The 13949-nt window shown below is 41.8% G+C and overlaps 1 protein-coding gene across 2 annotated transcripts in view; it reads left to right on the top strand.

Moving 5' to 3' along the window:
• The first annotated feature begins 1194 nt into the window (after nt 1-1194).
• itpr2 (inositol 1,4,5-trisphosphate receptor, type 2) overlaps nt 1195-13949 on the top strand; it is an 82065-nt gene continuing 69310 nt past the window's right edge. For both annotated transcript variants that reach the window (XM_049573547.1, XM_049573548.1), the window contains exons 1-8: nt 1195-1604; nt 8503-8573; nt 8875-8993; nt 9087-9173; nt 11232-11390; nt 12198-12296; nt 12555-12638; nt 13563-13709. In XM_049573547.1, coding sequence (XP_049429504.1) covers nt 1513-1604; nt 8503-8573; nt 8875-8993; nt 9087-9173; nt 11232-11390; nt 12198-12296; nt 12555-12638; nt 13563-13709 — 858 coding nt within the window. In that variant the 5' untranslated portion in view covers nt 1195-1512. The remainder of the gene's footprint in view (nt 1605-8502; nt 8574-8874; nt 8994-9086; nt 9174-11231; nt 11391-12197; nt 12297-12554; nt 12639-13562; nt 13710-13949) is intronic.

Raw genomic sequence — 13949 nt, 5'->3', positions numbered from 1 at the left:
TTTCCTCACCCTGTACAAAATCTTCTGTAGAATAGGTGTAGATTTCAGGGGGGATACAGGGGACATGCTCCCCTTAATATTTAGAGCATGTGCACCCCCCATTAATAAAAACATGTAGTAGTAAGGGGAGGTCTTTTATTTTGACATAATTCAAGACATTTACACCATAAACTGAAGCAGAAAAGCACAAATTGCTGCATAAAAATTCACCAGAATGGAAGAAATTAAGTGTCTGATGATGAAAATGTTCTGTCCCAGGACCTCCAGACCTCCTGTTTCAGATACTGAAAGGAAACCTTTACTTTTGGGAGGTCATCAAATAAGGCATTTAGTGTTGTGCGTCCCACTGACAAGTTTATGCTTTTTTTTTTTTTTATGCATTCTGTTTTGTTTACATGACATCTATTGCACGTCTGTCCACCATGTTTTTTGGGGGGAGAAGTTTTTCCTTATCGGCTGTTAAGCTTTCTGAGGCTAATTGTGATTTGTAATATTGGACTTTATAGATCAAATTGATATTGAAATTGAATTAAAATTACTATTTGTACAGCCCATTTAAGCACAGTGTGTGTATGTGGGCTACAATAAACTTTGACTTGACTAATCTGTACAGCACTTTGGGTTGCCTTTGGTTATGAAATGTGCTATTAAAATAAATTTGCCCTGCTGTTTAACATTTCTTTTAGATGTAGATGTAGCAGAATTTGGCAAACTGCAGTAGATTGTATAGTTATATTGTGTTATGTTTGGGTTTGAATGTAAATGTGACAGGTTTTTTACATGTAAGACTGTGCCAAATGGAGTGTAAATACACTTTCAATGGATTTTGAAAGTTGCCATTCAATGCATTTTGTGTCAAAGCAAATAAAAGTGACCCACATTAACCTCTGATGTGCTAACTGTGTGATGAGTTTTGGAAAAAGTCCATATATTCACAAGTCTTATCATGCAGTGTCCCTGCAGAAACAACAGGTTACATGTGTTTTAGTCCATTGGGCAGACTTTATGATACATTTTGATCCCCTAAAACATCTTAAATATTTATCATCATGTCTCCTCATGCACCTGCCGTTTATAATTAACTCTCCAGCTTACATTTTAATGAGCTGTCCTTTTCAGAGGGCCTGCTCTGAATAAAAACAAAAACATGTCTTTGGACGGAACTCGCTCACAGCCCTGACAGCAGCAGTCTCCTCCCCCTCAAGTGGATGTGAAGAAGAGCACTCTCCGGTCTGTCTGACATACAGGAAGAAGTTGAATAAGTCTCAAAACACACAGCGCTGTCTCCTAAATCGCCACCAGTTTGTCTCTTCTGCACTTCGACTTTTTTTTCCTCCTTTCACTGAATCGACTTGGTGAAATGTAGAGGCGGAAGAATGAAGGTGAATCTGGGGACTGCTGCTGAACTGGAGGCGCTGTAACGTGTGGATTACTTCACCCGAGGAGAAGAAGCACCAGTCGTGTCTAAATGGAGAAACTGGAACAAATGTGAAAAGGCATATTGAGTAAAACATGTCAGAGCACAGGTCCAGCTTTCTTCACATTGGAGACATTGTGTCTCTTTACGCGGAGGGCTCGGTGAATGGCTTCATCAGTACTTTGGGGTATGTTCCTCCTGTGTGCCTCTTTACTTTCTGCTCTCTCACAGGACTCCACATGGATTAAATCCGCATATCTTTACTACTTTCACTTTACATCTGACACCACTTTATCTCTCTCTTCATCTGTATGCGATCACTTGAAACTGAAGTGAAAAGTTAAAGTGCGACTTGTGGCCAAGGCCTGTCAGCGCGCAAACTGCAGCTTCTCAGGAAATTCTTCACGTTTACGCAAATGTAACAGGAATGCAAAGCAGCGTGTTACCCAGGTAGACCGGGGCAAATGCTTACCAGCGGGTCTGCTTCAGCTGTGGGCCCCAAACTGGGGTGCGGGGACCCAGAGGGGGGCGTGAGGAGGTGTCAGGGGGGTCCTGAGCAGAATGATGGTGCATCATCAGTATGTGATCATTCACTTGGAGTTAGAATAAAGAGACATTTACAGATATTTGGATTCTGTCTGTGAGTTTAGTGACCCTACAGATCTTTGGCATTCTCTTCTCTGATAATGTCGTCTATATTTTTTACTTGAGTAAAGGAGTAAAAGATTTCTGTGTTTAGTGTAAGGTGTTCTTGTTGTCTTCCATGTTGTGTAATATACTACAGAGGCCAAGCTTGATTTGGAGTGCTCTGGAGCGTCCTCTCAGATTCAGTCATTAGACCAGGGGTAGACAACCTGCAGATCTGAGGCCCCTTCCCAATGGCTTCATGTGGCTTTGACAACAAAATCTAATTATGGAAAACATGGTGCAGTGGCTAGCATTGTCACCTCACAGCAAGAGGGTTCCTGGTTCAAACCCAGGGTGGGCGGTTCGAAGAGTTTGCATGTTCTCCCAGTGTCTGCGTGGGTTTTCTCCCACAGTCCAAACACATGCAGGCCAGGTTATTTGGTAAATTGCCCATAGGTGTGAATGTGAGTGTGAATGATTGTCTGTCTCTATATGTCAGCCCTGTGATAGTCTGGTGACATGTCCAGGGTGTTCCCTGCCTCTTGCCCAGTGTCAGCTGGGATAGGCTCTAATTAATGTATCATTGTTGTAGGCCTAAAGAACTGTGTAGACTATGCACCGAATTTAAAGAAAGTTGTAACATTTTGTCCACTAAAATGTGCGACATTTGTCTGCGGTCTGGTGCCTTTTCCTCTAAATTTTGCCGAACCATAGTAGCGCTGGCAAGTCTAAAGTCTCCCTAGCTAGGCCAGCTATGGACTCCAAATCCTAAAAAGGAAACGTCTAGAGGAAAAAAGAGAATTTAATAGTGCGTGAACAGATTTGCTTGCTTTCACTGCCAACACTGCAGAGTTAAAGTTCCAAATAATCATGAATAGTGCACTGCAGAGTATACACTTAGTGGTAAATCATAATAATGAGTGCTCATTTAGACCTATCAGAGATGTTAATGGCCTAATTTAGACTAAATAGGCTGTGTTGCTTTTATTCAAAGGCTCAGCAGCTCCAGACAAATGTTTTTAAAATTGTTATCAGTTCAAAGTAGTATGGTAAAGTTTGCCAACCCCTGCAGTAGGCTATCACTTTAGGCATTGGTTACCAACCAGGGGGATGGAGCCAATTTAATGGGTCATTAAATAAATCTGAGGGCCCACAAGATAAGTTTTGTCAGACCTTTTATCAGTCTTGCGTTTTTGTGAAATCTCTTATAATCGCCGACTGGTCATAAACATACTCAGTTAATCACAAAGGTTTGCATCACGCTGCTTCATTTCCACTACAAAGAGTCTGGGACCTGCTTTAAATATGTCTTAGCTCATACTGTCAGTTGTCAGTCTGATATTTGAGGCTGTGTGTAGGTGTAATGGAAACTGCTTTTCAGTGTGTCATTCTTCACACAGCAGTGCAAAAACTGCCACCAGCAGTTTGTCTGCCTGTAGTTCCCCCTGAGCCAAAAGCTTCAGCGCAAGGTGAAATGCCCCGGCGGTTCCAGGTGCACTCTGGCCTCTGAGCCTACACAACAAGCGAGGAAAGATCGACTGGCCCTGAGGAATGAACGCGCCCCACCCACCTCCTCTCCCTTTTCCTCACTCTGTTTCTCTTTCTCTCTCTTTCCCTTTTCTCCCTTAAGTTCCTCTTACAGACAGAAACGTCACGACAGCTGGAATATTCTCTATGTAAAAGCCTCTTCTTTAAAGCCCTGTGCTGTGGAGGATCAAAGCAATCAGATCTTGGAGCAAACGTCAGCTAAAACATGTTAGCACCTTGACTTACAACCTGTTTGTGTTCCCTGCCTCACTATCTGCAGCAGTGCACACAACCAACCTGAATTCTTTTGCTGCAAAGCTCAGATGTAAAGGCCTGTGCCAATGCAAATGTAAGCAGCAGCCGCCGCAGCAGTAGCACACACAGGGGCTGTAAATTTCAAAAAGCAAAAGTGCACAGCGGCGATTGTTCACAGCTCTTGTTGTTGTGAAGCAAAGCAGTGGAACTCTTATCAGCGATTCAATAACTCATGTAGTTTGACAGGAGCACTGAACATTTTATCAAAGGCTGGCTGTGCTGTGCCAGAGCTCACCAAGGCCCGGAGAGAAAGAGCGACAGACCCTGCAGGAACCTCCTTGAGCCACAGCCCCTGTGAGCACAATGTAACCTCGGCTACACAAGGCTGCTCATGCCCTTGTTTGCTTTGGATAACATAAAATCCTCACACACCTTACATTGCAAACACTCCCTGATCCAGATCCATTAGTGACCTTGACTCCTCGGATTTTGGGCCTTGACACATTTTTAATTATCAGAACAGTTCATTGTGGAGATCCATAATAATCCTCTTACTTGAGTCATATGTATCGGGGTTATCTAAGTGTTTTTGTATGTAATTGTTTTCCTCTTGATTTATGTGTTCCACACAAAGGGAAATAATGACATGATACATTTACTGAGGAAGCGTGTGACGCAATTAAATTACTGTGCAGCTTTATCAGCACGTTTGAACATGCAATAACAGGCACTGGTTATAAAATCTTTTACTTTTCTTAAGGATGAGTCATTCCTCTGTCGCCTTTACTTTTTCCTATAGAAAACACTGAGCAGAACAAACTTATCAAACCTGCTGCTCTGCATTTTCATGCTGTATTTTCTCTGCGTTGTTGTCTCAATCCGCTCAAGACAAGCAAAGCAGCTAAAATTAGCTACTCTGTGTCCAGCCTGGTATCACTGGTTCATGTTTAACCCAGTTAGAGAGCAAACTCTCGCACTGGCTGGGAGAGTCAGGCACCGTCAAAGCCTCTCTGTTTGAACTACGGCCCGGCTCTCTGCGGACTTAAGGTTACTTATTTATGAGCTAGAGGGACATTTCCAGCGAACCTTCCTGTTTAGCCATTTAGCACTTGATTCTGCTTCCTGTTGGGCTCTATTGTGTCTCATTTAGATGTAACTGTGATATGGAGCCGGAGGAAATTATACACGGCCTGTGGATTGACACTGATCAAGAACCGTGGCATAAATAGGAAATGGCTCAGCTCACTTAGGCAGGGCTGCCAGCTTTGTATGAATTGGAGGAATTGTGCATTGCATTATGTTTCTCCTCAGTGGACAGGATGAATGGATGTGCTTGTGCAACTCGGCCTGTGGTGCAAATGGGATTAAGGGAATGGGATGATGCAGAGTCTTTGATATAGCTGGTGTTAGAGAGTTTATTCCAGTAGGTTGAAGTCAGGGCTGGGCAGTATATCAATATTTGATATCCTGATATGACACTGGATGTTGTCATAGATTTTAGACTTTATAATAACATAGGTGCAATACAATAAGAGTCAACCCTACAATATTGTCATAATATCAGATATCAAGGTATTTGGTCAAATGTTTCATTTGATTTTCTCCATATGACCCAGCCCTTCTTTGAAATTACAACATATCTCTGGTATAAAGTCATATATGACTGTAAAACTGCAAACAACCTACAAACTCTGTGTGTCCTGAACTGCACACATGAAAACCTCCTCAAACACTGTGACCCTCGCCCTTAGAGAACTTTTTTTAATGCATGAAATAAGCCTAGCTCTCAACTGAAGAATGCTTTTGCACCAGATTATCTCACATTTGGTTCATCATATTGAGCCTGGTCTTGATTTTAGTTACTCCAGGACTAAGCTTGTGAAGATTCTCCATCATCCAGGTCATGGTAATCTTAATTGCTATATTGTAGTTCACTTCTGGACTGAAGAAACCTCTTGGATGACAGACGAAACATCTTCAAGAAACTCAAGCAAGTCCAGTTGCCTACGATATAGCACTTAAGAACTCCAGGACTAAGTGAAGTCTTAAATAACACTTTAAAACCAGGTGTAACTTCAGATTTGTGGATTAAGTTTGTTTAAAACATCACCAGTCTAGTTCAAGAATTTAGTTCAGTACTTTCTCTCTCTATTTAACGACTGCAGCCAGACCTGTATTTGAGTCACAAGACAGAAAGATACCCCCATTCCCCTCCTCCCTCAGGCCCCCAGTGACTTTGATGTTTTAGGTATTCTTTTGGTAAACCTGTTCTTTCTTCCGTCTTGGTTGTTTTGCCTGCTTTCACTCCTCCAAATTCACTAAATAATGGACTGTCTGCCATTCCAGCTTTTGTAAGCACCCTCACCCTCAGTGTTTCAGCAATATGACAAAATGACTTTTGTCATATTGCTGAAACAGCTAAACAGTACACTAAAATATGTTGCTGAAAACATTTAAGGGAAATGGCCACTTTAGAATGAAAATACAGACAGTAGGGACATTGGTGGCTTAGTGGGTAAAGCAGGTGCCCCATGTACAAGGCTGTTGCCGCAGCGGCCCGGGTTTGAGTCCAGCCTGTGGCCCTTTGTTGCATGTCATCCCCTCTCTCTCTCTCTCCCTCTTTCACACTTACCTGTCCTGTCCATTAAAGGCAAAATGCCCAAAAAAAAATCTTTAAAAAAAAGAAAATACAGACAGTACTTACTGACCCTCATGCCGACAAGAAGTCCAGTGTAGTTTTTTAATCCACAAAACTCGTTCGGGGTATCGGAGGATAACGGAATAACAGCTGCATGGAACCCACATTTTGAAAATGTGATAAAACTCAGCTAATGCATTTCAAAAACGTCACAACAGCTCGTCCAAGTGCCAAGCTGGTCTCGCGCGAGTTGCCATGTAAACACAGCAAACCTGCGGGGCAGGCTAACTGACCACGGTGAGAAATGATGCTATAAAAGTGGAGTAAATTACGTCTTTTCAAGTCAATTTTGCATGCCACGGCTTCAGGGCGCTTGGATTACAATGGACAAGCTGTTCTGATGTTTTTTTGAAATGCATTAGCACAGTTTTATTACATTTTCAAAATGTGGGTTCCATGCACTTCAGATGTAGCTGTTATTCCGGCTAGCTGTTATCCTCCGATACCCCGAACTTTTGTGGATTAAAAAACTACACTGGACTTCTTGTCAGCATGAGGGTCAGCAAGTACTGTCTGTATTTTCATTCTAAAGTGGCCATTTCCTTTAAGGCGAGAAATAGGCAATGCAGTAACAGAATCTTGATTCATATTTGATCAGTCCTGCCAAGTCTGACCACAAGCCATGATTGACATATGCGTTAGAGACTCCTCGGCTCTGGTTGGGTGTTTTCAGTAAACTGTAGTTGATTATGGCAAATGCCATCAGAGGCAGTAGGAAGAGGAGGAGGGACTTTTATCAGTGATTATCTGTCTCATATACTATTTTCAGAATATAGTGACAGTGTCAGCAAATATGACGCAAAGTTATTTTCATAGAAGTTACCAACTGTAGCTTTAACTTCTTGTTTTTGCAGGAACCCATTTTGAGCCAGGGTTGAATATTCTAAAGACCTACTCCTTTGAACCATCCAATGACACGACAAACTTCATGTCATCAGATATTACTCATCTTCACCTGTCCCACTGATGCATAATGTGATGTGACAGATGAATACATGCTTTCATGAATGTGGTAAATTAGTCTATTTAAATGAATACTAACCATGTGCACACAGCGTTTATGTAATGCTCTTGTGCAACGTTATTTCATGCCTGTCAGGTAGTCTAGATATCTGTCATCAGCTTCACAAGTCTAACTGACTGTCTGATAAATGTGTGTATTACAATAACCCACTGTGCATTACTAATCCTGTCAATGACACATCTCTCGTGTGTGAAATAGTAAGTAACTAGCAAATAAAAAGTTAGGATGTGGGAAACATGGCAGTTATCGACTGGATGACACCCCTCGAATGTCGTCTTATCAACCCTTCACAGAAACCACATGGTTTCCTCTGGTGGCAGCAGCCCTTTGCAGTCGATGCATGCTTTAGTAACCAAAAGTAGAGTTTGCACTTACTGAGAAGCTCCTTAATGACCAGTATAATGTTCACTCTCAAAGCGTCATTGTACACACCACGTTGATGTCTGGTTTTGTTACATGTAATTAGATATTCTTTCCATGCATCCATGTAAAGCTGCAGAAACCTGGTTGTCATTCTACCCCGGTTCATCTGTCTCAATACAAAGTAGACTGAGCAGATCCCCCCTGTTGGGCTGGAAATTGGAGATCAAAGTGATGTTAAATTAGATGAGCTATATCCAGAAATGTTCAGAGCATCAATCCAGGTAGTGGGAGAGCTCTCAGGAGATGGGTGTGATGGTGAACAGAGCCGTCAGTCTTTCTTGTGTTGCCAGCTGAGCTTTTGATCCTGCAGGTGGCCAATCCGCTGTAGAGCCAGTGTGGTTTTGAACTGAATATTCAAATGATGGGTTATAATAGCAGTCTGAGGCTCTTCTTTGCAGATTTGCATTTGACTGGGATCACACTTAGGCTACAGTGTGTGGCTGTTGTTTTTAAGGCGAGTGATTTACTGGTCAATTTGCATAAAGGTTAAAGTTTGAAGAAATGATGGTGATTTTGTCCTCCTCTCTGCAGGCTTGTCGATGACAGGTGTGTCGTCCAGCCTGATGCTGGCGACCTGGCCAACCCGCCCAAAAAGTTCAGAGGTATGTGGGAATATACAAGTCGCACCAGTTCGTGTTTACATACACAAAAACACACACACACACACACACACACACACACACACACACACACACACACAGGCTGACCAGATCCTTTGCGCTCTGTGTTGTTTAAAACAACATTGTGGTTTTAGAGGAGCTTGTATGTGTTTAAGTGACTCCACAGGCCGCTGGTGGGTAAGTAAGCATTAACCTCAAAAATGCTGTCTCACCACATAAAGACCCTGCAGTGGCACTTAACCAGACTCACAGAGAGTGACTCCTGTGTGCTCTTCTTCTGCAGATTGCCTCTTCAAGGTGTGTCCCATGAACAGATACTCAGCCCAGAAGCAATTCTGGAAGGCCAAACAAGGAAAACAAGGGAACAACAACACACAGGGAGACCTGTTTAAGAAGTTACAGGTAGAGCCTCTATTTAAAGATCACTATCTGCATCTAGATCTCTATTGTCATTTGCACGACAGAGCTTTAGTAAATCTCTGTCTCGTCACTCAGGATGCGGCGGAACTGGAGCAGAAGCAGAACGAGTCCGAGAACAAGAAGCTGCTCGGAGAAGTTGTGAAATACAGTAATGTCATCCAGGTATAGCCCGTCTCTTCAGCAAACACCCGCGGCGTCGGATTGTCCTCACACAAGAGCTTTGTTTTGGTTTCCTTGTTTACAAAGGCTGTGTTACTGTAACTCAACCCCCCAATACCTCAGGCAATTTTGTAAAAGTCCTCAATGGTGGTATTTGGTTTTACTCATTGATAGACTCTTGTTTTGAGAAAAGCCACAACATATTTAACTGCTATTAAAAAAACTGCTCAAGGCAGTCTCCACTGATCGTTTAGTAAAAAGGCGTTTTTCAATGAGCAGTTTATTAGAGCTGACTTAAAACACTGATATAATTTAGCCCCTGTTTGTTAAATGGAATAGGAAATGTGCTGGATAGTTTATTTTCTCTTACTTTTGTACAGCCGTAGAAAGTAACTAAGTACGTTAACTTGGCACTCTAAAATAGGATACTTTATCACAGTTCACCCCAAAATAAAATGACATATTTTCCCCTTACCTGTAGTGCTATTTATCAATCTAGATTGTTTTGGTGTGAGTTGCCGAATGTTGAACGTTTCAAATGTAGAGATGCCTGCCCTCTCTCAAATATAATGGAATCAGAAGTTACTCAGCTCACAAACTACATTTGAAAAACTCCACAGTAATGTCTCTCTCCAGAAATTATGACCCAGTTACTCAAAATAATCAACATACCTTGTGAACAGTTTCATGTAGGAACTATTTTCTACTGTAAATAGCTGTATCACTGTGCAGAAGGAAGTGTGCATCTACTCATTCATGGGAGGATTGTGCTTATGACAGCACGAGATGTAGCTATTAATGGCGTCCTCCTCAGCTGGGCTCTTAACGTCAGCTAGCTCAGAGGTGCTAGGTGAGCTAGCAGTAGCAGCACACTTCCTTCTGCACTGTTATACGGTTGCCAGTTGTAGTTGAGTAATATTTGAGAGAAGGCAGACATCTCTATGGCTGATATCTCCAACACTCGGCAACTCACACCCAAACAATCTAGACTGATAAATAGCCCTACAGGTAAGAGGAAAAATATGTATTTTTGATTTAGGGCTGAACCGTCCCTTTAACCTTTGGACCATTGGTTGGACAAAACATGCATTGTGAAGGTGTCACTTTGGGTTCCAGGTAATTGTGATAGGAATTTTCTGAAATTTTAAAAACCAAACAGTCAATTATTCGAGTGAGATAATCAAGAGATGAATTGATAATTAAAACTGGAAGGGCATTTGAAGAGCGCAGACCTCTGCCAAGGCCAAATGCCTCACACTGTTAATGAAAGTGAAAATTAATTTGTGCATCCACCCTGTAATTTGGATCCACTCCAAAATTTAGTGGGTTATTCCTTGGCCCATGCTATGACCTTCCCCCAAGTTTCATGGAAATTGGGCCAGTAGGTTTTCCGTAATCCTGCTGACACACAGCAGCGAAAACACAACCTCCTGGCGGAGGTAATAATCGAATTATTTAATATTTAATATAAACATGATAGTCTAACACAGTGGTTCCCAACTGATGGGTCGCGGTCCAAAAGTGGGTTGAGGATCCACTCTGAATGGACCACAAGTGACTCACAGACATGTCAAGCTTGTCAAGAACACAATTTATTTTTATACACAGTGAATTTTCGGCAAAGAGTTTTTAATGTTTAATGAATGTTTAATGAAATGTTATTTCCTGCTGTAGTGTGACTTAAAAATGGACAGCTATTTAACAGAGACGGCAAACTAGCTCAAGAACATGGCCAAGCACAAGTATGACGCTGAATGTATTAAACTGTGTGGACCTTGAACTAATGACTAAGGAGAAATTGAACTGTGACTGTTTGACCAGTTGGGAACCACTGGTCTAACAGTCACAGAGGCATTTTCTGCATTAAGTACCTTTTATATACCAACTAAATTTTCCTACACTTGCATACTTTTACTAAAGTAAAACTTTAAATGTTTTAAATCTTTTACTCTTAATCAAGTATTTTTTATAGTGTGGTATGAGTACCTCTGGTTAAGGATCTCAATACTTGCTCCACCACTGTGCTTGTTCTATCCAAACACTCTGACTCTTCTGTCTCAGCTCCTGCACATTAAGAGTAACAAGTACCTGACGGTGAACAAGCGTCTCCCTGCTTTGCTTGAGAAGAATGCCATGCGGGTTTCTTTGGACCCGGCCGGGAACGAGGGCTCCTGGTTCTACATTCAGCCCTTCTGGAAGCTCCGCAGCGAAGGAGATAATGTAGGTCTCACTCCACATTTCTATAGACACAAAGCACTGTACAAAAACGTGTCATTGCTCTCTGTTACGAGTACATCAGATGTCCGACTTTGTCATCTGTCAGTTCATTGTTCGTCGTGTCCCAGTAACCTTTCTGATTTTGTCCTTCCCCCTTTGGCTTTAGCATCCTATGGTTAAAGGTATTGCTCTTGATTGTGCATGGTGTTTGTGCATTACTAGGTCAGACACAGAGTATGATGTAAAAAGCATGGATACACCAGCCTTCCCATTGCATGTTAGTCTCTTAGGTTGAGCTTTTAAAGCATCCAGCCGGTTGTTATCTTCTATCTACTGTTTGTCACTGATGCTGCTTCATTGTATTTGCAATGTTTTTACATATTCCAGCGCAGCGTTGGAATAAGTGTGACGAGCCACCCGTTACTGGCGCCACAGTGCGCTTGTGTGTGGCTGGATAACATGAGATACTGTGTACAGTCTATTAGATTGGGTTAGAGAGCATGTATTGTGCAAGTGATGATACAATGACAGGCAGTGTACTTTCCAGTCACCATACCTCTGTATGCTGCATTCATGTCCACTCACCACGGTATGAATAAACTTGTTTGCTGTGAACAGCTCATGTGAGGCGGCCTGTTGCTGATGCACATAGCACCCTTTTCCTTAAATAAAGGGATGTTTGCAGACTTTAGACGAGCCCCTTGCATGGACACTCTTACTTCCTGTTTAATCCATTTGAACACGTCTGGAAGTTTATCACCCTGTGTCTCCACCTGTGCTGGGATGTGACTGTCTCTAATTGGGTTCAAGGTGGTGGTCGGAGACAAGGTGGTGCTGATGCCAGTGAACGCAGGGCAGCCTCTTCATGCCAGTAACATCGAGCTGCTGGACAACCCTGGCTGCAAAGAGGTGGGACTAATTCATCCGTATTGTTTTTATCAGTGCTGAAACACGCGGCTATTCTCAGATACCTGTCCTGTAGCTTGTCTTCAAGCTTTAGTTTATCTAATAGTCTTTAATGAAATACTGTATCATCGTAGTCCTTTTAAAACTGCATTTTTGAAGGATTTTAAAGATTATATGTAGCTTGTGTATGTGTATGATAAGAATCATAATTTGGTGTTGTGTGTGCCCCTTCCTCTCTGACTCTCTTGCTCCACGCTGCAGGTTAATGCTGTTAACTGTAACACCAGCTGGAAGGTCACCTTGTTCATGAAGTTTAGCGACTACAGGGAAGATGTGCTGAAGGGGGTATGTTGTGTGACCACTTTTAGGTCTGTTTTTTTTTTTTATTTCTTCTTTTTTAAAAGACGCCACAGAGTAAACTAATTGATTTAGACACTCATGAAGTGACCTGCTGGCCATCATCATCATCTTCATCTCTTTTATTATTTTACTTTTTCTGTGGATTAAACACAAAAACATTATTATTGTAGCATGAACTGTAAAGCAGGGGTCTTTAACAGTTTTCAGGCCAGGGACCCCTTAGCTGAAAAAGAGCTACTACATATATTGTATAAAACTGAGTTGCACTTTAGGTGATTCTCCAAATATTTCCAGGTCTTCTCTTGTCTGTGCTTGCCTGTTTCCACTAAGCCAGCAGCGCTTGTAGCATAATTAGGTGTTAGCCTCTCCCTCTGTATTTCAGCTGGTCGTTTCTGAGGTGGACAGTGTGTCAGAGTCTCTTGCTCACAAAGTTACAAAACAATTCATTGTGGCTCACAGCAGTGTCCTTATACTTGACATAATATTACAGCTAATTGGCCAGTATGTGAATATATGAAAATATGAACATAATTGCATAAGGATTCATGGGTAACAGCTAGTCATTAATGTTATGTAAATAGGTTTTGAATAGGGTGATTTATTTTCACTAATAATATGTTGGATTCAGGCTGTAAAGGAGTTGATTATCAATTATTTACATATACAATAAACCTGAAAAAAAGATAATTAATTAGTGAAACTAGCAGAAATTAAATATTCAAGTTGTCTTCAAGTCGTTCAATCACTGTGTGTTTAATGACTCTGTCACAGGAGATCATTCATTTGATTTTAGACCTGCCTCCTCAGTGCATCTATTTCTCACAACTGCATGTAGTTTGCATGACCTCAGAGCAAACAGCATGCACTTATCTTGCAGCAGCATCATGTTCTGTTTGCGTCCTCTGTCAGGGAGACGTGGTGAGGCTGTTCCACGCCGAGCAGGAGAAGTTTCTGACCTGTGACGAGTACAAGAAGCAGCAGCACGTCTTTCTCAGGACCACACTGCGACAGTCTGCCACCTCTGCCACCAGCTCCAAGGCTCTCTGGGAGATCGAGGTGAAACACAAACAGGAAATAACAACGTGTCTCTTTAATTTTAGGCACATCATTGATGCTGATTCAGTAGAATCATTGTTTTTAGAAAGAAGTCGTGTTCATTTATCATGTTCTGGGGACTTTTTGGTCTGAGTGCAATTCATAGACATAATGAAATTGAAAAATATGTGTTGCCCCTTTAATAACAACCAGCAATACATCAACAAAATAAAGGATTCTGCTAAAGCGAGTTGAATCATA

This window comes from Epinephelus fuscoguttatus, linkage group LG4 (genome assembly GCF_011397635.1).
Source record: "Epinephelus fuscoguttatus linkage group LG4, E.fuscoguttatus.final_Chr_v1".
NCBI classification, from domain to species: Eukaryota; Metazoa; Chordata; class Actinopteri; order Perciformes; family Serranidae; genus Epinephelus; species Epinephelus fuscoguttatus.
Note: the sequence above shows the minus strand (reverse complement) of the source record. Positions and strands in the feature narration are given on the sequence as shown.